The 27292-nt window shown below is 40.9% G+C and overlaps 3 protein-coding genes across 12 annotated transcripts in view; 1 reads left to right on the top strand and 2 right to left on the bottom strand.

Annotated features, from left to right (window-relative positions):
* Nucleotides 1-392: 392 nt before the first annotated feature.
* On the bottom strand, nucleotides 393-9521 carry LOC129542869 (uncharacterized). The gene is made up of 4 exons (XM_055405688.2): nucleotides 9458-9521; nucleotides 7280-7326; nucleotides 3279-4389; nucleotides 393-2966 (listed from the first exon to the last, which is right to left on the bottom strand). The coding sequence occupies exons 1-3, from the start codon at nucleotides 9519-9521 to the stop codon at nucleotides 3529-3531; spliced, it is 972 nt and encodes a 323-aa protein (XP_055261663.2). The 3' UTR covers nucleotides 393-2966; nucleotides 3279-3528.
* Nucleotides 3686-27292, top strand: part of LOC148774812 (arfaptin-1-like) — a 120270-nt gene continuing 96663 nt past the window's right edge. Inside the window, exons 1-4 of one of the 10 annotated variants that reach the window (XM_088827954.1) lie at nucleotides 3733-3827; nucleotides 4338-4528; nucleotides 23703-23782; nucleotides 24937-25032. In XM_088827954.1, the coding sequence (XP_088684080.1) occupies nucleotides 23705-23782; nucleotides 24937-25032 (174 nt within the window). In that variant the 5' untranslated portion in view covers nucleotides 3733-3827; nucleotides 4338-4528; nucleotides 23703-23704. Of the gene's footprint in view, nucleotides 3828-4088; nucleotides 4218-4257; nucleotides 4529-23702; nucleotides 23783-23814; nucleotides 23951-24936; nucleotides 25033-27292 lie in introns of those variants that run through there. The other 9 variants (XM_088827955.1, XM_088827951.1, XM_088827956.1 and 6 more) reach the window with 9 other exon arrangements.
* Nucleotides 21527-22196, bottom strand: LOC129542168 (anaphase-promoting complex subunit CDC26). The gene has a single exon (XM_055404280.2). The coding sequence runs from the start codon at nucleotides 21984-21986 to the stop codon at nucleotides 21729-21731; it is 258 nt and encodes an 85-aa protein (XP_055260255.1). The 5' UTR covers nucleotides 21987-22196; the 3' UTR covers nucleotides 21527-21728.

Genomic DNA, 27292 nt, shown 5'->3' with positions numbered 1-27292 from the left:
TTGCGGAAACTAGACCTTGTCTGAAAGGTGGGTGATCCTGACAGACGGGGCTTCCCTTCCTGGCGGTGCTAACGCTGAAGAACCTGCCTGCAGTGCAGGAGACGCAGGAGATATGGGCTCGATCCCGGGGTCAGGAAGGTCCCCTGGAGGAAGAAATGGCAACCTGCTCCAGGGTTCTCACCTGAGGAGTCCCACGGGTAAAGGACTGGCAGGCTGCAGTCCATGGGGCCGCAAAGGGCCGGACCCGGCTCAGCAAATGAGCACATCACTGATTAAGATTCACCCCAAGTCCCCTCCTCCCACCACACCCTCTTCCTCTCCGGCTGGTTGTACAGCACCAGTCAACCAACTCCTGCAATTCATCTTAGAATTATACCACACAAGACTATTTCCTACATGTTTGTTTTGTAATTATAGAGAAAACTTAAAGTAATCCAAATCTGTAGAAAAGAATTAGATAAATAACTTAAGGAATATCTATATGTTAAAATACTATTGAGAAGGAGAAAGTTTAATGATATGAGGGAAATTTCATAATATGTCAATATTCAGTGGGAAAAGCAAAATACAAAATTGCATGCCAACAAATACAACCTATACTGAAAGTTCCTTGAGGGCAGAGGCTCATGGCTATTCCTGCAGTGCTTAGTGCCCAGCTAACTGTAGGTTCCCAATAACAATTTGTTAAATAAGTGAAGAAAAAATATTTGTATCAGATATTGACCAAAATGTTGATGTTAACTGTAAACAATGGAATTACAAGTTTTTTCCTTTGTAGTGAAAACAATTTCTACTTTATGTTCTACCCATTCTGCTTTTCATGGGCTTATTAAATATTGCATTAATCAGTACCCTTTAATAAAGGGTTTACTTTCAGAGAATCACACTGTGCAATCCGTAACTAAATATGTCTTCATGAAAAGGAAGCTGTTGATAAAGAGTGATGAAATCCCTGTGACACTACCAGAACTCCTCTAGAAAAGACCCAAAGGTGCCCCTTTCTTCTCTCTTTTGAGGAAATAACATTGATGAGCAGAATACAGAACTCAACATCGAAAGCAAAGAGAAAAGATTATGCCCACTGAATCCACGTGTAAAGGGAAAGTAACAATATCCTTTAACCCATTGCCTGCTTTTCTTCCTGGTCAATAAACAAAAAATAGGCTGCTACAGTTCCCCCATAAGCCAAGCGAATAAATGGTGCCTGATTTTTCTAAAGCTGAATAATAGCCAATAGCAGAGCAAAAGTAAGTGATTAGATAAGCCTCCTGTCACAAGCATATATGGCAGGCAGCTATTCCCTTCTTGTTATACTTCTCCAAACACAATGCCAATTAAAATAGTAACCTTCTATTCTTCCCATGGAGAATGGTCAGGAAGAATTCCCCAAGCTGTAGGGAAACAGGGAGAGAGAAAGCAAGGGAGAGGGAGGGAGGGATCAAGGGAAAGTGGGAGGGAGGGAAGCAAAGAGTGAGAGAGAATCTCCATCTAGGCAGGAGTAGGTTTAAAATAGTCTTTTTAGTCAGCTTGAAAAAATGTCCCCAAACCCAAGAATAATAGCTACTACTTCCTTTTTCCCAAAGAAAGTGCATAGACTTTCACTGTTTTCCATCACCAGCTGAAGTAATTTCCAGTGTGTCCTTCAGGCCTTCCTACTTTCTAATTTCCCTGGGGGTAGCAAAAATCATAGGAAGATTAATCCTGTGTATAGCCTTGCACAGCATAACACTATGTATTAATATAAGGACTAACTGTGCACACTACCAGAATCACACTGGACCAGAGAGTACCTGAAATGATTCACAGCACCCTCACCAAGTAGTATTTAGCATTAGTTCCAACCACATATGAATTTCTATCAAAACCAGCAGCTGCCAAGAAAACGATCTAGCTAAGGACAAATAACCAAACCAAGTGTCTACCTTTTTAATATCAGAAATACTTCTGAGCCTAACGGTCTAACAGATAGTTTTAGTTAAATGTCCCCAAACTCAAGAGACAGCTAGCAGGAATCCTTCCAGCCCCAGCCAGCCCAAACAGTTAAGTACACTTCCTTCTAGCAGCACTGATCACTGTCACCCACCTCTTCCTAGTCATCCTTCTGAAACTCTAATCCTTGTACTTGCTACTAAGTTCCATTCTGTTCCTATATAATAAAAGCAGTAATCATTCTAGATGGGGATCCTTCTCTTGAGAAGACTAACAGGAATGCTTTGAACCGGAAAATCCACAGTAAACTGTAGAACTAAAGCTAAATGAATGAATACATATATTCATCCATTTCCCCTGGAGGAGGGCACGACAACCCACTCCAGTATTCTTGAATCTTTTGGAGAATCCCCATGGAGGAGGAGCCTGGCGGGCTACAGTCCATGGGATAGTAAAGGGTTGGACACGACTGAAGCGATTCCACATGCAACCACAGATTTATGTTTTGGGATTTCATTACGGTTTTTGTCAGAGAAGGTGTCCTGGAAATCTCAGACAATAAATATTGGTATTTACTTTTGAAACACTTGTGGTGTATTCACTCTTCACAGATATGGGATAGGTATTCGTACAGGGATGTATGGTTCACTATGCTGAAATTCCCTACAAATCCGGAGAGGCAGAATTCTGCCTTCGGGCACTTAGCCATTAAAAACGTCTTGTCGGCTAATGTGACAAGGCAGGTGAGAAGTATGGTCTAGAGGGGCAGATTCCACGGAGTGCGCTGGTACCTTTGGCGTTTCTGCAAGTGACCGGCTGTCAAAGTAAAAGCAGTCTAGAACCTGGAAGGGAGACGAGCGCGGCTGGATCACCGGTCCGTACTGTATGCAAATAAGCTTCAGGTGTCTAGCACCACTGCTGAGCCGTGCTGTGCGGGGACAGGCAGAATAGCCTAGTGCAGGTTGGAGCTTTCACTTGGGAAACTACAACGGGATCCGAGCGGACTGTTCGGCGGTCTCTGTAGACAGGGCAGTGATCTATTAAGTAATGGGGCAAGCAAAGAAAGCAGAAATCGGTCGTCTGAGTAAAGAGGAGCAGAAGAGAAAAGTATCACGGATTCACTCTCAGCCAGCAAGCAGAGCAGAAAGTGATCACAAAGACAGAGCAAATCATAACGCGGACGCCGAACAAGGGAGTCTAGTCTGGTCGTCCAGAGGCGGGGGGGGGGGGGGGGGGGCGAGAGTGGACAGCCGCGCGCACTGGGGAAGGGGCGTGAGGCACCCGCGTCCCGTCTGCTCCCTGAACCCCGCGTTCCCGCCACCCTCTCCGCGCCCGCGCGGCTGGATAACCTTCTGCGTGCTCTCCGGCAGCCGAGAAAGCAGCTTTGGCTCTCCTGGGACTGCGAGGCGCCCTCCTGCCACCGGCTCATCCTCCGTTGGGGGAAAGCCTAACGCGTGAGGCTGGGGTGTGTGAGTGAGAGAGTTATGCCAAGGGCTCCTGGACCTCCGACCTCTCCAGACCAGGCCCGCGCGCCCTGGGGCGAGCTCGGGCAGGTGCGTCCGGACCCGCGCTCACACCCCTCCGGCCGCAGCCAGAGAACTACCCGGGCAACGGCGCCGCTGAGTCCCGGATGTGGTTGCTAGGGCCGCAGTGGGCGGGGAGGGGCCCGCCCCGGAGAGCGGCCCTCGCGGGAGGTGCGCCGGCACCATCGAGACGTGGCCGGGCGGCCAGATTGAGGGAGAGAGAGGCCGTCCAGGGCCACGGACCAGCTGCTTCCGGTCCCTCACTTCCGGCTCCGCCGCTCCGGGTGCGGAGGCCGTGGGCGGGTCCGAGTGTCCTTAGGCGGGTGCGTGTGAGGCTGTGGCAGTTGCAGTTGCCTTCGCCCCGGAGGAGCCGAGGTGCGTGGCGGGAGGGGAAGAAGGAAGGGGCCGCGGTCGCGTTTGCGCTCACTCCTGGCCAGGGCCGCGGCGACTCCAGGGAGCAGGGCAGGGCTAACCCTCGACGTGAGGCTGCCGGCTTCCCTGCAGACGCTGAGGGCGGAGCCGCCGGCCGCGAGGGAGGCGGGGGAGGGCTGCCGGGCGGCGGGTGCCGGGCCGGACGCGCTGCCTCCGGGGCTCGCTGTTCCGTGCTTCCGCAGGGCGCTCTGTCCTTAGGCTGCGTGTGCCGTCGCGCTGTACCGAGGTGCTCGGCCTTGGGCTTCTGCCCCTTCGTCCCTCTTGTCACCTGAGTGTGCCCGAAACCCCCGGGTGGAGAGGAGGACCGGGCCTCCCAGCGGGGCCCCTCCCGGTGTGAGTTCGTTGCGTGGGGAAAGGGATTGCAGGATCCAGGTCTTTCCGACCTGAGTCTCCGAGGGGGCGGCCCTCGGGTTTGGCGGCCAGCCTGCACCGGGCGCCTCCTCTCTCCCGCAGCGATGGTCCCTGCTAGAGGCTCCTCCGGCGGCGGTGCAGGGAGGAGCCTTGCCTAGGAAACGTCCCAAGCCTGACTGTGCTGGCGAGGACGTCCAAGGAATGCTGGAGTTTGGGAAGGAAGTGTGCTGTCGTCTCGTCCGTTCCTCTTTGCCGAGTTACTACTGTTGACGTGTCTAGGAAAAAGGAAAGAGGTTGTTGTTGCTTTTTTTTTTTTTTAAGAACAGTTTCTAGACGCTTTTCCCTTTTACTTTATTATTACTTCCTTTGTGTTCCTATCCGCCCTCTTGAGTCCTTTGATCTCAAAAAGTTTGTAGTTTCCACTTCTGCACATCCTTTTAACCACCCCCTTTTAGGATTTGTCCCCCTCCCTTCCTTTTCTCCTAGATTAAAGCATGTAATTTCTCTAAATCGGTTCTTAAGGAAGAGAAAGATGGAAGGTTTGAAGGACTTTTGTTAAACTTGTGCTTTCACCTGGCAAAAGTGGCAGGTGTGTGTGTGTTCCCGTGTGCTGTTTAATTAACCTCACCGGTGTGGGAATGTGCACAAGAATTGGTTATGTTAAATCCTTCCTGTGTTAAGGCTGCAGGAGTTGGCCGTTTTATTGCTGCTCTTTCGATTTGAAGACTACAGATTACACGTCAGTACTGTTTTAATCCCACTTTTGTTTTCCCTTGGTCAACCCTCCCTCCCAGCCTCCGAGTCTAACACTCCTTAGCCGAGAAAACAGCAAATATTTCTAATCTGATTTTATTTTTTGGATTAAAATCTCTGCCTCACTTACTTTCCTTCTTTTTCAAATTGATAAATTAGTTTGCCTAAATCCTGGGTCATGCTTTAGGGAGTCCACGGTCTGTGACTTTCAGGGGACTTCCTCATCCCCACCCCCGATAGTTCTCTTTTGTGAGTAAGTTAGTATCTTTCCAAACTTAATGTAAGTTTAGAGTGCATGTTGAAATTTGCTGATTTGATGAAGTGTTTGTTGGTCAAGGGTTGACCTTCTAAAATGTTTAACAGCTATTTTATAGAATGTTTAAACTTGAAGAGAACTATACAGCTCATCTTAGTCCACATAGAGTGACTAGTGTCTTCTGAAAAATTAATTTTCCTTGTATCTAGCATCCTTCCTTGGGGGGCGACAGAAAACATAACTTTATAAAAAAAAATCAATCATGCTAAATACGTTTCCTTCTAAGGTAATGAGGAAGCCAGAAGATTGATATCTGACATCATAACATTTGTTTGCTTACTGTGTGCCAGGCATTATGCTAAGTACTTTATGTGATTATCTCATCTCATCTAATCCTCAAAGCAGCCTTATAACTTGGCTAAACTTTTCATTTTTGTAGATTAAGAGGGCTTCTCAGGTGGTACAGTGGTAAATAATCCACCTGCCAGTGCAGGAGATGTAATAGACAGAATGCCGAGGTTGGAAAGATCCCCTGGCAGAGGGCATGGCAACCCACACCAGTATTTCTGCCTGGAGAATGCCATGGAGAGAGAAGCCTGGTGGGCTACAGTCCATGGGGTTGCAAAGAGTCGGACACGACTGAGTGAGCACGCACACACAGATAAAGAAATTGGAACTAAACGATTAACTGAAGCGAATCTGCTTAGAATTACACTGGTGGAGGCAGGATTGAAGCTGGGTTCTCTGAATCCAGACTGAGCTACCGAATCGAGACAACTGCTACTCCAGACTGCGTCTCGCATATTTTCTTTACATCTTTTTTGGTACAAGTTGGAGGTATCTCACCTGATTTTCTCTCAGACATTAGGAAGGCCTCTTCCTTTGTTAATTTTCAATAATTGAACACCTGATTTCATATCACATCAAAAAGTATGACAAAAAGAAATGAATTTGGAGGAGGCCTATGGAGTGTTATTTGATAGTTTTCCTACAGGGTAGACCCAAATCTGTGTGTGTGTGTGTGAGGTGACATGAGGAGTGGAAAATGTGAAAATACAGGCTTTAAGTCATAGACTTGGCATTGTAAGAGTCTGGAGGTATAAATACATTCCAGAATGATGAATTTGGGAAGGGATAAGGAATAAATTCAGGATGGAGTAAGCACATTGAATAGGGAATTTAAGAGAATATGGTTATGGATGAAAAACTAATGATATATGTACAGACTGGAAAGAGTAGTTCCACAAAATATGGATGACGATGACTTAGGGACTGTAACGGTCTAAAAGTCAGATATTCACCAGCCTTAGTCCTAGGAAGTATGAAAAAAAGGACTATAAAACAAAGGAACTTGAAAATAGTCTGTTCTCTTTAGTGTCTCCTAACTTAAGCCAGTCATGGAGGCCACTGAATAGCTCTTACAAAGCCTCAGCTGTTCTCTACAAAAGTACACATTTTCGTTTTCTCTTTCCTGTGTAACTTTCTCTTTCGTCTTTCTTCCATTACTTCTAAACTTTTGCCTTAAAATAGTTTTAGGCAGGTATTGCTGGAAATTGCTCAAATGTTTTGTGAACATTTGGTAGCATCTCTGCCATATTATCATCTGAGAGTTTTTGATTCATTTTTTGTGTATCTATGTGGCATTGGACTCGCAGCTCCTTGATGTTCAGGCTTGATCCTTTTTGATCCTTTGGGAGAACTGTGACACCACTGTCTTTGAAGCAGAATCGTAAGAATGACAGAATTGGTGGTGAGACCTAAATCATCTAGAGGAAGGAAGCTGCCAGCTCCAACGTTCTGCCAACATGAGATCGTGTGTTAGAGCAAGGTTTCCAAACTTTTCTGCCTCATGGCACACATAAAATGATTATTTGTATGGCAGACTCCCTGGCTCCCTGAAAGCTGAGGGGGCCAGGGAGTGGTGGGGGTGTCCGTATTTCAGCACATCCCTAATTCATTCTTGGCACATTGGTTGGAAAAGCTTTGTCCAAGAGAAGAGGAATATGGTATTCTGATAAAATACTTTGTGAAGTACCTGATATGGGATGGACCAGGAATTCACATCCCAGGTAGAAAGAGTCCCTGGGGGTTAAGCCAGGGGAATGTAACCTCTCGGATGGCTCTGTGTGTGGTTTCAGAGCTCTAGGATAGCACCAGGATATAGAAGTCCATAACAGGCTAGGCATGATGCTTTATGGATGCTTTATGTGTTTTAGGTATTCTTATTTCTCTTAAAGAAACAGGTGTAGAAACCAGCAGAAGTAATTAGTCCAAAGAAACAGGTGTAGAAACCAGCAGAAGTAATTCGTCCAACTAATTGGATTAATTAAAGGAGACTCACAAAGTTACTTGACTCCAAAGCATGTACTCTTTTTCACTTCAGTAACTAAATGATTTTGTGACATTGCGGTTTCTAGTTAAAGTTTGAGACCTTGGTGGCAGAGGGTGTTGGTGGTGAAAGGGAGATAAGCAAGAGGACTGCTGCTAAGTCACTTCAGTCGTGTCCGACTCTGTGCGACCCCATAAACGGCAGCCCACCAGGCTCCACCGTCCCTGGGATTCTGAAGGCAAGAACACTGGAGTGGGCTGCCATTTCCTTCTCCAATGTGTGAAAGTGAAAAGTGAAAGTGAAGTCACTCAGTCGTGTCTGACTAGTAGCGACCCCATGGACTGCAGCCCACCAGGCTCCTCTGTCCATGCGATTTTCTAAGCAAGAGTACAGGAGTGGCTTGCCATTGCCTTCTCCGAAGCAAGAGGACTATTAGGACTATTAAGTGTTTATTTTTGGCAGCCTTGAAGTGGAGTTCTAGAGCTGATGGCTTTCTCATAGGGTTTCCAAAGGGATGGGGATGGGGATGGGGGAGAAGAGAACTGTGATAAAACTCAGAGTGACTGGAGCCACTGGTGCTCCTGCTAACAAAAGGCTAAAAATGAAGAGCCCCTTCATGTTTGAATAAATGTAACTTGTAGATTGTTTCTTAAAGGTACGTTTATAGATTATTTTTGTTTTTTTTTCTGTATTTCCTCATTTTTTTGTACAGTGTATTATTTTAAAATTAAGCGTATTTTCAGCTTTACAACTCAGATATATTCTTGAAATAAAAGTTCAAATAATAAGCAAATGGATTGGAAGCTTCTACTTCTTTAAGCCCTTTATCCCTCACACCTGCTGTCAGTTAATTCACAAAGTAGATGTTGGGAATTAGAGGAAATTCATGAGAAAGCTCTAAACTGCTGCTGTCTGACAGAGTAGCCACTTGCCACATGTGGCTGTTTAAATTAGTTAAGATAAAATAGGACGGCTAGTCTCCACTTGATTGCCCAGCGCAGGTGTTGAATATTTCCGAAGACATTGGCCAGCCCTGCTAAAACTTTAAAATACTATATAGTTGGTGACATAATAAATATACCATTGAAGTAAGATTTTTTAAAATGTCTGTTTCCCATGCCGTGTAGTTTTTGTTTTAGCTGATGAAATACTACTGCCATGTTTTTTCTCAGCTTTTTGTTTTAACTAAATCCAGATGGTCAGAGTCTAATATTTTCCTTGGATGTTTGGGGATTATGGTTAGCTGCTTTTCTAGGATAAAGATATCAGCTTTTCTAAGGAGGTGAGTGTTTTCTATCTTCTCTGGGCTCTAGATCTGTATATCTTACTTTAAGTTGGCACCTCTCTGGAATATATTAAAGATATCTCATATACAAGGTCTGAAACTAAACTGGTCGCTCCCTCACTCCCAGCCCCCCGCCCCAGTGTTTTCCTCTTTCTTTGTTTTTTATGTTAGTGAATGACTCCATATCTTTCCAGTTGGAAAATCCAGGAAAGTAGGAGTGAACCTTATTCACTCCCTCTCCCTGGCGTGTCCCGTCTGTCAGCAGGTTTTCATTAGTCTTACTTTCTGAGTATCTCTTCAGTCTGCCTCGTGTTTCCCGTCTCCACCACCACCACCACCACTTTACTTTGTTACCACGATCTCGCCTGAGATTGCCACAGCAGCACACAGCAGCCTTCTTTCTTGTTTACCCACTTCTCCTTCAGATCATCTTTAACCCATTATCCATCCTCAAGGCACAGTGATTTATTTTGAAACGCACATCTGATTGTCAACTCTTCCCTCCTCCGTCCCAGTCTTTTTATGGCTTCTCATTGCTTTTTGGATAAAAACAAGACTCCTTACCGGCCTTAGGCCTCAGCTGTAGCTCTGCGTCTCACCCGTGCGGGCCTTCACCAGTCCTTTGCGCTCGTCTTGCTCTTGCGTTACACGGCTTTGGCACATGCTTCTCTCCCTGTCTAGACCACTCTTTCTTTACTTTCGTTTTACTTGGTGGCTTCCAACTATCCTCAACACCTCAACTGACGTTTTGCTTCTTTAGGACATAATCTAACCTGGCCGATGAGACAGCAACAATGTACATTTACCACAGTTGCAGTCTACTTTTATACGTGTGATTGTATGGTTGTCTTTCTCTTCCACTCTCTCCATGTCCATGCAGACAGGGACCACGGACCTGTCTCAGTTCCTGACACCTAAATAGTGATTGAATTTCCAAGTTGATAGTATGAAAGATTGCAGTTCATGGAGTTTTCTAATATAGGATTTTAAATATAAATATTTATAAATATAACAGATTGCTAGTTATATTGTTTTTTCCAAGTGCATGAAAATAAATTAATAGCATAAGTTTGTATTAATATTAACAAAACAGTACATATTATGTAATAAGACTATAGCACAATATTCTTTATTTTATAATAAACATTTTAGAATAGTTTTAGACTAACAGTTATTGTAGAAATAGTGTGCAGATTCCTATGTACACTATTCCCAGTTTCCCACATGATTAGCATATTACATTAGTGTGGCACATTTGTCGCAATTCATGAACCAGTATTTATACATTATTAATATCGTATGTTGAGATTGCCTCAGTTTTCTCCTAATGTACTTCTTCTATCCCAGGATTCCATCCTGGAAGAAATCCACAGTTTAGTTGTCATTTGTCCTCCTTTAACACTTTCTCGCGAGGACGCCTCATTTTTGATGACAGGTTGATAGTTTTGAGGATATCAGGTCAGGTGACTGCAGTGCTGCCTGCCTGCTCAGTCCCTTCAGTCGTGTCTGACTCTCTGCGGTCCCACGGACCGTGGCCTGCCAGGCTCCACTGTCCATGGGATTCTCCAGGCAAGGATACAGGAGCAGGTGATTGTAGATTGTCCCTCAGTTGGGGTTTGTGTGATTCTTTTTTCTCATTATTCAACTGGGTAATGTGTCTTGGGGAGAAAGACCACTGAGGTGGATCAAGAGTAGATACTGTCAATCTGCCTCCCATTGTTGATGGTAACTTTGGTCACCTGGCTTTTGACAGTGTCAAGTCTGTACGTTGTAGTTACCCCCTGCTTTGTATATTGTACTTTTTGGAAGAAAGTCATTATATGAAATGCACTCTTAATGTGTGGGGTATTATGTTCTACCTCCTTAACAGTGGTATGTACATAAATTTTGGGGGATTTTTCTGCAAAGGAGATTTGCCTCTTTTCTCATATTTATTTATTCAATCAATTATTTACATCAGTATTGATTGACCCTTGGGTATTTTATACTTTGCATAAAATCCAGTCTTACTTTGTACGGTAATATAGTATATATTCCAGTATTTATTAATTTTGTTGCTCAGATTGTTCCAGCTCTGGCCTTTGGAAGCTTCTTCAGTTGGTTCTTATATTCTTTTGAGATTTTGTTGTTGTTGTTCTGTTCTGGTGGGGTTTATAAAAAAAGCACTTTCTTCCTTTCCAGCAGTACAAGATGCTCCAGGCTCATCTTCTATATATCCCGCCGCAGTTCCAGAATCAGCCATTTCTCCAAGGAGCTCTGTTGCCCTTTATTGGAGAATGGTATTAGAGACCAGGATCTGGGCACTATGTGTGCTCACTGTTGCTAGGGTTGCTTTTAAGAAATTCACACTAACTCATGTAAACACACATGTCTAGCACAAGCTGGAATCAAGATTGCCAGGAGAAATATCAATAATCTCAGATATGCAGATGATACACCCTTATGGCAGAAAGTGAAGAGGAACTCAAAAGCCTCTTGATGAAAGTGAAAAAGGAGAGTGAAAAAGTTGCCTTGAAGCTCAACATTCAGAAGACAAAGATCATGGCATCTGGTCCCATCACTTCATGGCAAATAGATGGGGAAAAAGTGGAAACAGTGTCAGACTTTATTTTTTGGGGCTCCAAAATCACTGCAGATGCTGACTGCAGCCATGAAATTAAAAGATGCTTACTCCTTGGAAGGAAAGTTATGACCAACCTAGATAGCATATTAAAAAGTAGAGACATTACTTTGCCAACAAAGGTGCGTCTAGTCAAGGCTATGGTTTTTCCCGTGGTCATGTATGGATGTGAGAATTGGACTGTGAAAAAAGCTGATCGCCAAAGAATTGATGCTTTTGAACTGTGGTGTTGGAGAAGACTCTTCGAGAGTCCCTTGGACTGCAAGGAGATCCAACCAGTCCATTCTTAAGGAGATCAATCCTGGGTGTTCATTGGAAGGACTGACGTTGAAGCTGAAACTTCAATACTCTGGCCACCTCATGCAAAAAGTTGACTCGTTGGAAAAGACTGATTCTGGGAGGGATTGGGGGCAGGAGGAGAAGGGGACGACAGAGGATGATAGGGTTGGATGGTATCACCGACTCGATGGACATGAGTTTGAGTGAACTCCGGGAGTTGGTGATGGACAGGGAGGCCTGGCGTGCTGTGATTCATGGGGTCGCAAAGAGTCGGACACGACTGAGCGACTGAACTGAACTGATTCTTAGATTATTTACTCTGAGTTTTTTCCCATTGAAAAAATTACCTGAATATTGAGGGGTTTATTTTATATGGTTTTGGAAATTAATAACAGAACTAAAGGAACTCTCCAATTCTCTTGCTTCTCTTCACTGCTAATGTTCTGGACCTTAGTAGCCATCTGTGAAGAATGAGGCCACAGTACTTTGAATAATTGAGAGTTTATTTACAACTAGTTTTCAGGGAGTAATTTAGCTTTGAGTCTTATCTTTTGACTTCTCATCAGTTTCTCTGTAACACAGTCTGAATGGGGCAAATAAAAAGACTTCTCCAAACCGTTAATTTTGTCACTTGGTTAGAAGTTGGTGATAATGATGAGGATGAAAATAGTTGAATATCTGTTATGTTGATTTTTTAAATTGTTCCTCATTACTGTATATAATTGAGAATTAACTATATTTTGTCATAGTTTTCTACTTTTGAATTGTCTAGACCGATGTGTTTTTCTTAATGAGCAACATGAACTGAATTTATTAGTACCTAAAGGGACTAATGTGTGTCTAACAACATAGCTTTTACAGATACCAGATAGTTGTTGACATAAAGACAGCAGTGTAACGTAAATGATGTTTTTAATCTTATTTGATTATTCTACTTATGAAAGAAAGTATGAACATATTGTATGGTAAACCACTTTGAATTCAGCATCATTTGCTTTGACTGTTCCCTTCCGTCGCTCAGTCGTGTCTGACTCTTTGGGACCCCGTGGACTGTAGCCTACCAGGCTTCTCCGTCCATGGGATTCTCCAGGCAAGAATACTGGAATGGGTTACCGTTTCCTTCTCCAGGGGATCTTCCCGACCCAGGGATCGAACCCGGGTCTCCCGCATTGGAGGCAGACGCTTTAACCTCTGAGCCACCAGGGAAGCCCCTGCGTTGACTGTAGGGAAAAGGATTTTCCTCGGAGGTTAAGGACGCTGTGGTCTTTAAAAAAAAAACTTACTATTTTAGATTGTTTTGACTAAGAAAACTAATTTTTTAGCTTTATAATTTTTTTATTGTAAACCAGTCAGTGCAACTTGTAGATTAATACTGAATTATGAAATAAAAACAAATCTTAACCATTCTCTTCTTATTTATCCACGAACAAAAAAAGATAGACGTTTCAGTAGATTCTATCTAGAGCAAAAGAAATAGAGCCACTTTCTTGTAATCAGTAACCAGTCTCTGAAATCAGTGATATACTGTCTGCTGCTGTCAGTCGCGTCTGACTCTGTGCAACCCCATAGATGGCAGCCCACCAGGCTCCCCCATCCCTGGGATTCTCCAGGCAAGAACACTGGAGTGGGTTGCCATTTCCTTCTCCAGTGCATGAAAGTGAAAAGTGAAAGTGAAGTGGCTCAGTCGTGTCCGACTCTTTGCGACCCCATGGACTGTAGCCTACCACGCTCCTCCGTCCATGGGATTCTCCAGGCTAGAGTACTGGAGTAGGTTGCCATTGCCTTCTCCGATGCTCTGTCTAGAGAAGTTAAAGCAAGTTCAGACAAAGCAAGCCCAGGTTTTGCTACTGATTGCCCTCAATTTTCTGTTACCTACCTTACTAGCATTGTCCTTAAGTTCCAGCAGAACTCCTTCATAATTATTTATACTTCTCCAACTATTCCACTAACGTAACCTACAAAGAATAACTCTTCAGATAGTTCTGTGGAGACTCATATTTCATCATAAAAATTCAAGAAGTTTCTTTGATGGCTTGTGTGTATTTTATTCAAGTGAATTTTGTTTTAGATTCCATGATAGCATACTTATTTTCATTCCAAAAATGTAAATTCTCATTCCACTGTGCTGTGCTGTTTATCCTGCTTGTGTCTGCCATGCTTATATTTGCTTTCCTGTGCCTTGAGCGTACCGTTTCAGATGCCCTGTGATATGTGAGTACCTTAATTTGAAATGTTCATGTTATAATTTCTGTTCAACTTTCTTTCTTTAGTATTATACTTCTATATCTCTACCTCCTCAACGTCATGGCGGTTGTAAATGCAGTTTTTTCTTTTCTGGTATCCATGGAGCCTTGTGTTTCTTTTTATCTTCCAGAGTCCTGGCAGATCTCTGCCTTCCTGTCCTCTTTTCCTGGGTCCTGAGAAAGATCCTCAATACATTTAACACTTGTCGGATATTGAATTCTCCCTCATTAAACTCTCCTGCATTGGGACAGGTCCTTTACCGCTGAGCCATCAGGAAAGCTCAGATAGAGAACTGGTCTATTCAGTTTGTAGAAAACAAAATGTGATTGTGATAATAAATTAAAAGCAACTCCAAACAGTGGATGAAGTATAAATTTTATGTAACATTAATTATATATTTTTACAGATGCTAATTAATAATTCACGTTATAGGTCATTGGTTCTTATACTCATTAGTTAATGAATACTTCTGGCCAGTTTATAGAAGTAGAGCCCCAGAGATGACAAGATACTTTTGGCGTCCAGTATAAACCAGGCTGTGAAGCTTCAACACTGATGGTAGTTTTGAAATAATTATTTATCATTTTATTTTGAGGATCACAGTTAAAGATAACTTTAAATTCATATAAAGATCAGAAAACATGTATCTTAAACAGCACGTATTGCAAGTCACTCCCCCCCCCATAATCGTAAGTTTTATTCTTTCTTCTAGCTTTTTTGAGATATAATTGACATAAAGCACTGTATAAGCTTAAGGTGTACAGCATAATGATTTGATTTACATGCATCATAAAGTGATTGTCACAGCAAGTTTAGTGAATGTCATTATTTTTCAATCTTGTCATTCCCAGTGTTGCCAGTTATTAAAGTTACGAACAAATTAACTTCTAAAACTGTGAAGGTTGGAACATTTAAATAATATGAACAAAACACAGACGTAGTACCTATCTCTGTAATTCTCAGAAATTTGATTCCCCCTTTCCCTATCTGCCAGGAGTTTTTTTTGATACTTAGCAGTTTATTATATATTAATAATAAAGGATATGGTAAAGGACACAGAGAGATAGCCGGACGAAGTGATCTATTGGACAAGATCTGGAATGATTCTGAGACGAGGAGCTTCTGTCCCTGTGAGTTAGGGTGTCCTGTGACTGCAGGACATGGCTGTGCTCACCACGGAGTCTCTGCAGACCGCCTGGCTCAGGGATGTTTGTGGAGACCTCCCCACCAGGTCATTCTCACTTGTTAACTCAGTCTGTCTCCTCTCGCCTCTGAGAGTGGCAGACTTCTACCCGTGGCGTGGTCGTTCCGGTAACCAGCCCCCCTTCTAAAGCTATTGTTTGGTCTTTTGAGCTCCCTGATAATGATATATTTTCCTATTTGGTGCTGCTGGTTCATACACAGGAGCAGATGATAACTCCTGAAAGTAGCGGACAGCAAAAATGAACTCCCCTAACTTTCTTCTGTTTTCCATTCCATGCGTCACTATTTCTGCGGGTTCCTTCCTTCTTTCGTTCTTTCCTCTGTGGAAGAGATTTCCTCCTTCTATCTGAGGGTAATTCCTCTAACTTTGCTCAGACTTCTTTACTGTTCTTTTTTTTTTAATATAATTTTTATTTAATAAATAGTACAAAGCACAATGCCATTTACTGTTCTTAAAAAGCTTTTATTTTGATCTGATTTTAGACTTGCAAAAATTGTAGTTTCCTTATACTTCTTACCTTCTTCCCCTGATGCTCACATGACCGTAACATAATTATCAAGAATAGGAAACTAACGTTGGTATAATATTATTAACTAAACTACAGCCGTTATCAGAGTTTCACCAAATTTTCAACTGACTGTCCTTTTTCAGGATCCTGTCTAGGAACCCGCATTGAAATTAGTCGTTTCTCCAAAGTCTCTTTCAATATGGACATTTCTCACACTTTCCTAGTCTTTCATGACCATGTCACTTTTGAAAAGTACTGGTTAAGTATCTCCTAGAATTTTCCTCAGTTTGGGTTTGTCCAGTGTTTTCTCATCATTAGACTGAACTTACGCATTTAGGGGACGAATACTGCAAAAATGACGTTGTCCTTCTCAGCGCAGCATCTTAAGGATTATGCTCTTGGTATGTCTTAATACTGGTGATTACTTAATCACTTTGAGAGAGATCTGCTGAGTTTCTTCACTGTGAACTATGAGTTCTACATTTACTGTCGTTCTTTTTTCAGTTGAGTACGTTATAGGAGACACTTGCAGATTAGGTAAATTCTGTTTCTCCTCAAACTTTTGCCCTTTTATTTTAACATCCGTCTGCAACACTTTAACTACTGTGATGTTTGCCTGGTGGGGATTTCTGGTTTTCTCTCTTCTGTGCTTATTAATGGAAATTCTTGTGTGAAGAACTGTCACTTTACCCCATTTATATTTGATTATTTTTTATATCAGTGTGGACTCATTAGTATTTGTTTCATTACGTGAGTTCAAATCTAGAGCGACTGAACTGAACTGGACTATCATTATTTGCTTTGTTGCTCAAGATGTCCCAGCAGTGGCCTTTAGGGATTCCTTCAGGTTGGGTCCTTTCCTCTTTTGGCAACTCCCCTTCTTTTACTGAATTTTTTTCTTATTTCTGACCCCAGATAATGTCCCAGGCTCATCTTGTCTTTTCCTTATCCCAGGCTTGGAATCGTCCGCTTTTCCTTAAGAATGATGGTTCCTTTTATTGGAAAACAGTGTTCAGGGACGAGGATCTGAGTGCCAGATGTCCTCGTCGTTACACTGCTTCTAGGTCTGCTCCGGGGACGAAGCTCGGAGACCAGTACATACGTGCATATGTGTGTGTGTAACACGCATACACACATACATGCACATGTATATAAAACAATACTGATAACCATTTCCAGTCCAATACAGCAGTGCTTATTTAGCATTTCTCCTTTCTTTGTAAGTTTTTCTCCAACAGTGAGACGCTTAAGTTTTTAGTACCTACATTCTATTCACGTATTTGTTCTGTTCTGTTACACACATAAGGTAGTGTAAGAGTTACTAACCTATACCCCTGTGAGAAATACTGTATTAGTAGGATTTGTATATAATTCACTTTGTCTTTAGCCTCAGGATCTTCTTTTCGCCTGCCTTTCCTCTCTCTCCGCCCCCATTCCTCCCCTCCCCTTCCTTCACTTTCTGCTCCTCCTCCTCCCTTTGTCCATTCTCGCCTCCCCCTTCCGTTTCCTGGGTTATTCTTTTTTAGTACAGTTAGTTTATTTGTTATGATTTTATGCCATTGAATTTCTCTCAAAATTACTATGGTTTTAAGAGTCAGAATTATTTAAAACTAAATATTCAAAGGACTGTCACTTGTTCCTTATTCCTGCTACCCTGTTCCCATTTCCTAGTTGTTCGCACTCCTTTCTCACCTATTCCCTGTAGGTAACCTACCTTCTTAGTTTATGGTTTGTTCTTGTATTTTTCTTCCAGTGAGCAGAAGCATGTATTTTCATGTATCCTTTCTGTTCTTACATTGAGACAGCGTATCTATAGGTACTTTTGAACTTTGCTTTTTTTGACTTATCACTGTGTCTTGGAAATTACTGCATATCAGAGAGATCTTCATTTTTTTCAACAGTTGTACAGTACTCCATTGTCTGAATGTGTCATAGTTTAGTCAATCACTTTCCTATATGTAGACATTTAGGTACCTTTCCCCCAATACTTTACATTTATGAAGAATGCGGCAGTGTGTATATAGTTTTATGTTGCTGGTGATGTATTCCCAGGATGTATTCCTAGAAATGGACTTCTGGGTTCAAAAGTAAGTGCGCGTGTGATTTTGTTAGGCATTACCAAAGTTCCCTCCAGAATGAATGTACAAATTTGTGTTCCCCTCAGCAGCGTATGTGAGTGCTTGTTTCCTCACATCCTTAGCGACAGAGTGTTAAAAGTTTGCTTATCTAATAGATGAGAAATGGTATCTCAGTGTTGTTTTAACCTGAATTTCTCTAGCATGAGTGAATTTGATCATTTTTTATATTTTAGAGGCTATTTTAATCTTTTTTTGTGAATTGTCTGTTCGTGTCTTTTTCCTTCTTTCTGGTTTTTTGTTTTCTTCCCTTTGTTTTTAAGAGTTCTTTATGTTAGGACCATTAACCTATTGTAGCATATGTTATAAATATTTCCCTAGTTTTTCAGTTGTCTTTTTGTCTAACACTTATGTTATTCAGTTTTAAAATTCTTAGTCAAATTTATCCATTTTTAAAATTGTCTCTGGATTCTTAGAATTAGAGAATTTAAAGTACAATTCATGTATGTTTTCTTTTAGCAATTTATTTGAGTTTTCATTTTTTTATATCTAGATTCCGAATTCATTTGGAGTTTATTCTTGTCTGTGGTGTGAAATATGGATCTAATTTTGTGTTTTTCCAAATACCTAATTTTCCTGGTATTATTTATTGGGAAGTCCATTTGTAATTAAGTGATTTAAGATGTCACCTTTGTTATATATTAAATTTTTGTGTGTATATGGTCTAACTTGGCTTTTTATTCTGGTCTCTTTGTTTATTCTTGTGCTACTGCCATACTGCTTTAATTATAGGTGTTTTATGGGATATTTTAATGTTTGACAAATTTAGTCCTCTTGTGATTTTCCTTTTTCATTGTTTTCCTGGTTGCTATTGCATGTTTGATTTTTCTGTATCAACTGTATTGTAACTTGTCTAACTGTATAATTTAACTTGTTATATATTTTTCTTGTATTGCATTGAATTTGTAAATTAAGTAAGGAAGAAATGACTTCTTTTAATATCGTCCTAGGCTTCCCTGATAGCTCAGTGGTAAAGAACCTGCCTGCAATGCAAGAGATGTGGGTTCAATCCCTGGGTCAGGAAGATTCCCTGGAGAAGGACATAGCAACCCACTCCAGTATTCTTGCCGGGAAAATCCCATGGACAGAGGAGCCTGGAGGGCTGCAGTCCATGGAGTTGCAAAAACCTGGACACAACTGAAGTGACTGCCAGCACATACAGCAGCATCATAGCTAAGAATACGATATGTCTTTTTGTTTGCTCAGTCTTTAGGGTCTTATCAGTTACGTGTAAACGTTTTTTTCATGTAGACTTTATACGTTGTTTAATTTATTTGTAAGTTATTTAATCTTCTTTCTTGTTATCGTAAATAGGAGTTTTCTCTGCCGTTAAGTCCTGATTATTGCTTTTCAATATTATTTCAAAAATTATCTGTTTTATGTACAGTAGTGTGTATATGTCAACCCCAAACTCCTTTTGTATGTTAATTTTACATCCTACTTTTTCATTAAAGTCTTCTATTTTTTACTTAGTTTTAGCATTGACTTTTTGGAGTTTTTTAGGTGTACTATTATATGATCTGCAAAACGAAATGTTTACTTCTTTACCTGTCTTATAATTTTTCTTATCTCCTTGGATTGGCTAATACCTCTAGTTCAGTGTTGAATAGTAGCAGAGATGGTGGGTTTTTGCATTGTTTCTATTCTTATTGGAAATGCCTCTGTTATTTATTAAATAAGATAATGGTTGTAGGATTAAAGCCTGTATCGTGTTGAAGATGTCGCCCTTAATTCCTTCTTCCTTAATTATTGAATTGTGAATGGGTGTTGAATTCTGTCAGTAGATTTCTCATCTGTGTAGAAAACCATGTTTTTCAGCTTATATTAATGAATATATTATATATTAAAAGATTTTAATTGAACAGTCTTGCATTCCTGGGATAGATCACTCTTGTTTATATTGTATTATTTTCTTAATGTAGTACTGGATCCAGTTGGCAAGCAGTAAAATTGCTTAAAGAAGGAAACGGCAACCCACTCTGGTATTCTTGCCTGGGAAATCTCATGGTCAGAGGAGACTGGAGGGCTACAGTCCATGGGGTCAAAAAGAGTCAGATATGACTGAGTGACTGAGCATGCACAAAAATTGTTCCCTCCATTGTATTTCATGAGTTTTTTTGTTTCTCTGCATTGTAGTACCTGATGTGCTGTTTTGTACTTATTTATCTATCTCCTTGATTAGATTCATCTGTGGGGCATTGGTTCTTTTACACTGTCAGATAAGAAGTTCAGTTCAGTTCAGTCGCTCAGTCATTTCTGACTCTCTGCGACCCCATGAATCACAGCACGCCAGGCCTCCCTGTCCATCACCAACTCCCGGAGTTCACTCCAACTCATGTCCATCGAGTCGGTGATGCCATCCAGCCATCTCATTCTCTGTCGTCCCCGTCTCCTCCCGCCCCCAACCTTTCCCAGCATCAGAGTCTTTTCCAGTGAGTCAACTCGTCGCATGAGGTGGCCAAAGTATTGCAGTTTCAGCTTTAGCATCAGTCCTTCCAGTGAACACCCAGGATCGATCTCCCTTAGAATGGACTGGTTGGATCTCCTTGCGGTACAAGGGACTCTCAAGAGTCTTCTCCAACACCACAGTTCAAAAGCATCAATTCTTCGGCGATCAGCTTTCTTCACAGTCCAACTCTGACATCCATACATGACCACAGGAAAAACCATTGCCTTGACTAGACTGACCTTTGTTGGCAAAGTAATGTCTCTGCTTTTTAATATATTATCAAGGTTGGTCATAACTTTCCTTCCAAGGAGTAAGCGTCTTTTAATTTCAGGCCCTTGTATAAAATGGTACAGTGTTTGTATCTAACCTATGCACATATTCCCATATACTTTAATCTCTAAATTACCTGTAATACGTTGTTATTGTTCAGTCGCTAAGTTGTGTCTGACTCTTTGTGACCCCATGAACTGCAGCATGCCAGGCTTCTAATATGTACTTAATGTGTACATATGTATATAATATGTACACGTTTGTAGTATATAATGTAATGCAAAGGTAAATGCTGTGTAAATAGTTGCTGGTGTATGGCAAATTCAAGTTTTGCTTTTTGGAACTTTCTGAAGGGTTTTTTTTTTTTTTCAATCTTTGTTTGAACCTGCAGCTGTGGAGGACTAACTACTCTTTTAGCTTGAATTTGATTTTACTTTTCCATCTCCTTATTGTTGTTGTTCAGTAACTAAGTCGTGTCTGACTCTTTGAGACACCATGAGCTGCAACACATCAGGCTTCCGTGTCCTTCACTATCTCCTGAAGTTTGTTGAAACTCATGTCCATTGAGTCAGTGATGTCATCCATCCATCTTGTCCTCTGTTACCCCTTCCTCTCTTGCCCTCGGTATTTCCCAGCATCAGGGTCTTTTCCAGTGAGTCAGCTCTTCACGTCAGGTGGCCAAAGTCTTAGAGCTTCAGCATCACTCCTTCCAATGAATATTCAAAGTTGATTTTCTTGAATATTTGATTGACTGGTTTGTTCTCCTTGCTGTCCAGGGGACTCTCAAGAGTCTTCTCCAGCACTGCAGTTCGAAAGTGTTAATTCTTTGGTGCTCAGCCTTCTTTATGGTCCAGCTCTTATATTCATACATGACTACTGGAAAAACCATAGCCTTTTTTTTTTTTTTTCCCAAAAATATATTTATTTTTAAAAACAAAAATCAGACAAATTTTATCGAGTCATTTTCCAGAGACAAACCAGAGTTTGAATTTCAGCTTTCAGAGTGAAAGGTAAGCATCCGTAATCTCATGCAGAAGTATTTCTCTGCAGGAGGTAAAACATTCTGCCTGACTGCAAGCACTCCATTCTTTAAATCTTGTTTTGTGTTTCTGCCATCATTGTACTCCATTCCAGGGCTCTGGCACGCAAGATAATCCACCTCTAAAACTCAAAATTTCCAAATTGAGATGAACGATTGTTGGGCTTTGGTTGGGGTTTATAACCAATTCGATCATTAATCATTTGTTCCCGGCTCTTGGGATCACTGCTGAGTCCAATGGCACCTTCTCCGTCACTGCTTCCTACAATGTCCACATCTTCCTTTTGTTTCTTACGGGTCTCCAGGTCCTTTCGAATGCTCTCAAACTCCTCAATATCATCCAGTTTCAGCTCCAGGCGCGTTGGTTTTCGTCGCAGCATAATGAAATCAACACTAAAGGGCAGATCCAGTAAACTCTTAGCTCTTTTCAGGCCTCTTCAGTCCCTTTCCGGAACCTCGGCGCCCACCCCGAATCATCCGCTAAGCCAACTGGACTACACTTCCCACACTGCCTCTGAGTCTCTCTCTTCGCAGAACCTTGTCCTCCGCGTGCTTTTCTCGGAAGCTCTACAGATCACATCTCTCAACTCGCCCAGACTCCCTCCTACTACCAAAACCATAGCCTTAACTATGCGGACCTTCGCCAGCAAAGTGATCTCTGCTTTTTAATATGCTGTCTAACTTTATAATAGTTTTTCTTCCAAGGAGTAAGCGTCTTTTAATTTCATGACTGCAGTTACCATCTGCAGTGATTTTGGAGCCCAAGAAAATGAAGTCTATCGCTGTTTCCATTGTTTCCCCATCTGTTTGCCATGAAGTGATGGGACCGGATGCCATGATCTTTAGCTAGCTTTTTCACTCTCCTCTTCCACCTTTAACAGGTTTTTTAGTTCCTCTTTACTTTCTTCCATGAGTGGAGTCCTCTGCATATCTGAGGTTGTTGATATTTCTCCCAGCAATCTTGATTCCAGTTTGTGCTTCCTCCAGCCCAGTGTTTCACAGGATGTACTCTGCATATAAGGTAAATAAGCAGGGTGATCATATATAGCCTTGTTGTATTCCTTCCCACTTTTGAACTAGTCCATTGTTCCATGTCCAGTTCTAACTGTTACTTCTTGACCTGCAGACAGGTTTCTCAGGAGACAGGTGAGGTGGTCTGGTATTCCCATCTCAAATTTTCCAGTATGTTGTGATCCGTACAGTCAAAGGCTTTAGCGTAGTCAGTAAAGCAGAAGTAGACGTTTTTTTCCGGAATTCTTTTGCTTTCTCTCACTAACGGATGTTGGCAATTGATCTCTGGTTCCTCTGCCTTTTCTAAATCCACCTCGTACATCTGGGAATTCTCAGTTCACATACTGCTGAAGCCTAGCTTGAAGGATTTTGAGCATAATCTTGCTGGCATATGAAACGAATGTGATCGCATGGTAGTTTGAACATTCTTTGGCATTGCCTTTCTTTGAGATTGGAATTAAAAGTGATTTTTTTTTTCTAGTCCTGTGGCCACTGCTGAATTTTAATTCTTTATTTGTAGTTGGCATTCTCTAATGTTGTTGAACAAGTTAGAAGCAGAAATAGCCTCAAGTTGTATGGAATGAAATCTGATTTTAGTGTTTGATTTTGACAGTGAGCAGTTACATTTGTTACAGTATTAAAGAGCACTGGTCAGGGAACTGGAACACGTCTAAGTTCTAATCTGAAACTTTGATTTTATGTAGGCCATAAGTAAATAATATTTGGCTTCATCTTTGGATATCTTGACATCTTTGGATGTCAGTTTTTTCATCTGTCAAATCAAGTGGACACTCTGATCTTTTGACTTGTTTCATATTCAAAAGGATTAAATGAAATTGTTTTTTAGTCATTGAAGTATGTATTTTTACGTTTCGCAGAAAAACTTTTCCTAAATTTTTGTTTGCTTTTAGAATTACTTACCTGTTCTAATCAATAGATACTCATGATTGTAGATAGTTTTGCAAAACAAATTCTGACTGCAAATAAATAATTTATGTTGTGGAATGTTTGTAAGAGTATCAGTGAAGTGATGCAGCTCTCTTAACTAGATTGTTTAACGTGTGCCTAACACATTGTGCTTTCAGGCATGTCTGGCTGCAGCAATGACACTGCAACTCTTGGTGCATCTAAACCAGCCACAGAAGAAGCCAAGTCTAGTTCTGAGGTGATTGGGTGATATGTATATTGTTTTTTAAAGTCACCCCATATCAATCAAATTTAAACTGTCCAAATTGAGTTAGTTTGTCTAACCATGTGCGGATCTAAATAAACTCTTCTACACACATAGACACAGGAAAGGCGTGGGAAGAAAGAGAGCCTTTTCTTCATAATTGTAAGTCAGTTATCATTTGCCTTTGGGCATATGAAATTCTACAATATACCTGTCCCATAAAAATGAAATAAAAGTCGAGTCAAACTACAGTATTAAATTTAAATATGCAACGAAGTTTCTGTTGAAGTAATAGTAGTAATTGGTTCACATTTGTGCTCATCTGATCCTGTATTGTCTCTAGTTAATTATACATCAGAATCTAAGTGTAATGTTTAAAAAATATACTGAGTTCTGGACTTTACCTCAGACTCACGAAATCTGAGTGTGTAGTGCTAGATACTGGGCTATGTGTATGTTTTTGTTGTTGTTTTAAATTCTACAGGTGATTCTATATCACCTCAAAACCACTGTTCTAGCTAATTAGAATACAGAGATATTAAGAAATTAATCTTATATTGAATTCAAGGACTCAGATATTTCTTTGAACATCTAATCCTAGTAACAGCTCTCAAATTTATAGTGGTTAAAGATTTACAGAGTAACACTTTCATATTTTTCCACCTTGCCCCTTAGACTGATTTGATATAATCCAATTAGGTAAGAAGAACAGCCGTTATTTCCCTCATTTATTTGTTAAACATATCTTAACTTTCAGAGAGGCAGTAGCTGACTTTGGGAAACGGGCAGGTCTGGAGCATAACACGGATTCTTCCGACTCCAGTTGCAGTGTTAAAAAATTGGTTTGCTGTCTGTGTAGGTGGCAGTGCTAGGCATAATGTTTCATCATCATCCCAAGACACTGAGTCTGTATGACAAACTTTAGATTTAGAGCTCGATAATGTACTTGTCACTCAAAAGTCAAAGATGAGCTCTGGTTGGCAGAATATGTATTATCTGTGAGGGATTTGGAATTCTTTGTGATTTAAAATAGTTTGGCTGTTTACCATTTGTCAAAGAAGTGTTGTAGTTATATTTAGTTCTGAGAACCTAGGGAATTATGTATACCATGTTTGTCTTAACTCGTGCTTTTTATTTTTTACGATCAGATCTCTGAATCTGTACTGTTGAGAGATGATCAGAAGTTTGACACCTGTGAACTACAGGAAGGATTGCCAGCCCAGCCAATGATGGGGATTATAATTGTAAATAAAATTATTCTTTTTGTGGTTTACCACTGTGAGTCTCAACTACTTGAATGTCACCCGGATGGATACTAAACTAGAAATTTCCTGCTCAGTAGAGAGTTAAACCTGGATGGCAGTAATCTGAAGGAATCCACTGCCAAGTAATTGTACAAAATTTGTGTGTAAATTCATATTAGGCATTCTCTGTATTTTTAGCCATACCCAGGGATATTGTACTTAAAGAAGAAAAAAGAAAAACTAAGTGTGTGAGTATAATCTGAATTTATGCCCAAATTTAAAAGGTTTGTATGAGTTTATTACAGTTAACGAAAGTCAGATTTAGGAATATTTTGTGACTTTAGAAATTGCTTATTTATTAGAATTCTATTAACCTAAATATTCTGTTTTCACTATCCTTGATGAAAACAATTTAAGGCTCAAATTTGCTTATAAGAATTCTTCTTTTAATGTGTTATAACTCTATATGTATTTTGGCCATTAACTCTTAAATGTTCTATACATCAAACTTTTCAGTAATTCAGGGTAATCATAGCAGAGCTTGGCACATAAACTGTTGGTCAGCTTGATGAGTGAATTAATACTCACTCTACTAGTAAATGATATATGGATACTAGTTTCTTAGAAATAGAGTATGATGACCTGAATTATAGTTTTCATTTCATAAAAAGCAAAACAAAATAGCAGAAACTCTCAACATTTTGAACTGAGCCAAAAACATCAACCCTGAATAAGAGACGTAAGGTTCATGCAGGTTCTGTATGACATTACTGTGTGGATCACAACAAACTGTGGAAAACAAACTGTGGCAACTGAGACCTGGAAGTCTTAACATCGATAATGAGGAAAGAGCTGTGATTTGAACATAAAGAAAAATGAATAAATTTAAGAAACTTAATAGGGACAAATTATATAAAGACAGAAACAAGGAAGTTGGGAAAACAGGTGTATTTTTGCCAACAACAAAAAGGGAAAGCAGAGTAGTTGCATTAGGTATTTATTAGTGTATTTTAGTATTTTTGTGCAACTTTCCTGTCTGCCCTTTGATATAGTAACAGTAATGCATATACTTAATTCTAATACCCCAAAAATGTATATACAAATATTTTCATTCCTTCTTTACATAAGTAACTCAGAGGTCTAAAAGTGAATTTGTTCAGATCCTGCACACAAGCTGCACGTTATTAGGAGAAATTTTAAAATAAGTAAAATAGAGTGTAGAATAATAATGCCTTTGGAGTGGTTCCCATGAAGTATTACAGCAGTTCAGGAAGTGTCAGCCAGGAATATCCGTGGAGGTGGTCTTTAAACTCTCTTACAGTGTGGGGTAGTATTTGAGCAGGTGACTGGTGATGGTCACTACCTGGGCAGAGTCTTAGAGAAAGGAAACAGAAGCGTGTATGGGGAAGCATGAGTAAGTGTGATTTAATAAGGTATCTGAAGAAGCATAATTGGTGTTAAGAAGATAGTTCAGGTCGTGGAAAGATTGTGTCAGGTGGAATTGGCTTTTATGTTGTAGATATATTATTGGGCAGGAAGACAGACATGTTAAAAATATATATAACATATACATAAATGATAGACAACAAAGGTCCATCTAGTCATGCTATGTTTTTTCCAGTAGTCATGTATGGATGTGAGAGTTGGACCATAAAGAAAGCTGAACGCTGAAGAATTGAGGCATTTGAACTGTGGTGTTGGAGAAGACTCTTTAGAGTCCCTGGGACAGCAAGGAGATCCAACCAGCCAACTTAAAGGAAATTAGTCCTGAATATTCATTGGGAGGACTGAAGCTGAAACTTTGGCTGCGTGATGCGAAGAACTGACTCATTTGAGAAGACCCGGATGCTGGGAAAGACTGAAGGCAGAAGGAGAAGGGGATGACAGAGAATGAGCTGGTTGGATGACATCACTGACTCAATGGGCATGAGTTCGAGCAAGCTCCAGGAGTTGGTAAAGAACAGGGAAGCCTGGCATGCTGCAGTCCACGGGGTCGCAAAGAGTCGGACATGACTGAGCAACTGGACTGAAGTGAAATTCTGATGTAATCTTTACTGCTACAAAGCAGGATAAGAGGCTAAAGAGTGATGAGTGCTAATTTACATGAGTTGGTCAGGAAGGGCCCTTTCTGGGTGAGCAAATACCCACTCTGGGTGAGTTGAAGGAGGGGCATGTGAAAATCTGGGAGTAAGAACCTTCCAGAAAGAGGAAACAAAAAGAGCAAAAATAAGATTGGTATGTTGGAGGAATAGTGGTGAGG

Source organism: Moschus berezovskii, chromosome 19 (assembly GCF_049115385.1).
Source record: "Moschus berezovskii isolate FMDL1 chromosome 19, NW_MosBer_1.0, whole genome shotgun sequence".
Classification (NCBI taxonomy): domain Eukaryota; kingdom Metazoa; phylum Chordata; class Mammalia; order Artiodactyla; family Moschidae; genus Moschus; species Moschus berezovskii.
Note: the sequence above shows the minus strand (reverse complement) of the source record. Positions and strands in the feature narration are given on the sequence as shown.

What these genes read in the sequence shown, in the direction of transcription:
- LOC129542869 (XM_055405688.2), bottom strand. Translation starts at nt 9,521, where the DNA reads ATGTGCCAAAGCCGTGTAACGCAAGAGCAAGACGAGCGCAAAGGACTG. An exon ending in ACTGGTGAAGGCCCGCACGG is followed by an intron (nt 7,327 to 9,457) that starts GTGAGACGCAGA and finishes CTTAACCCCCAG; the next exon opens with GGACTCTTTCTACCTGGGAT. An exon ending in CCTGGTCCATCCCATATCAG is followed by an intron (nt 4,390 to 7,279) that starts GTACTTCACAAA and finishes GACGTTTCCTAG; the next exon opens with GCAAGGCTCCTCCCTGCACC.
- LOC129542168 (XM_055404280.2), bottom strand. Translation starts at nt 21,986, where the DNA reads ATGCTGCGACGAAAACCAACGCGCCTGGAGCTGAAACTGGATGATATT.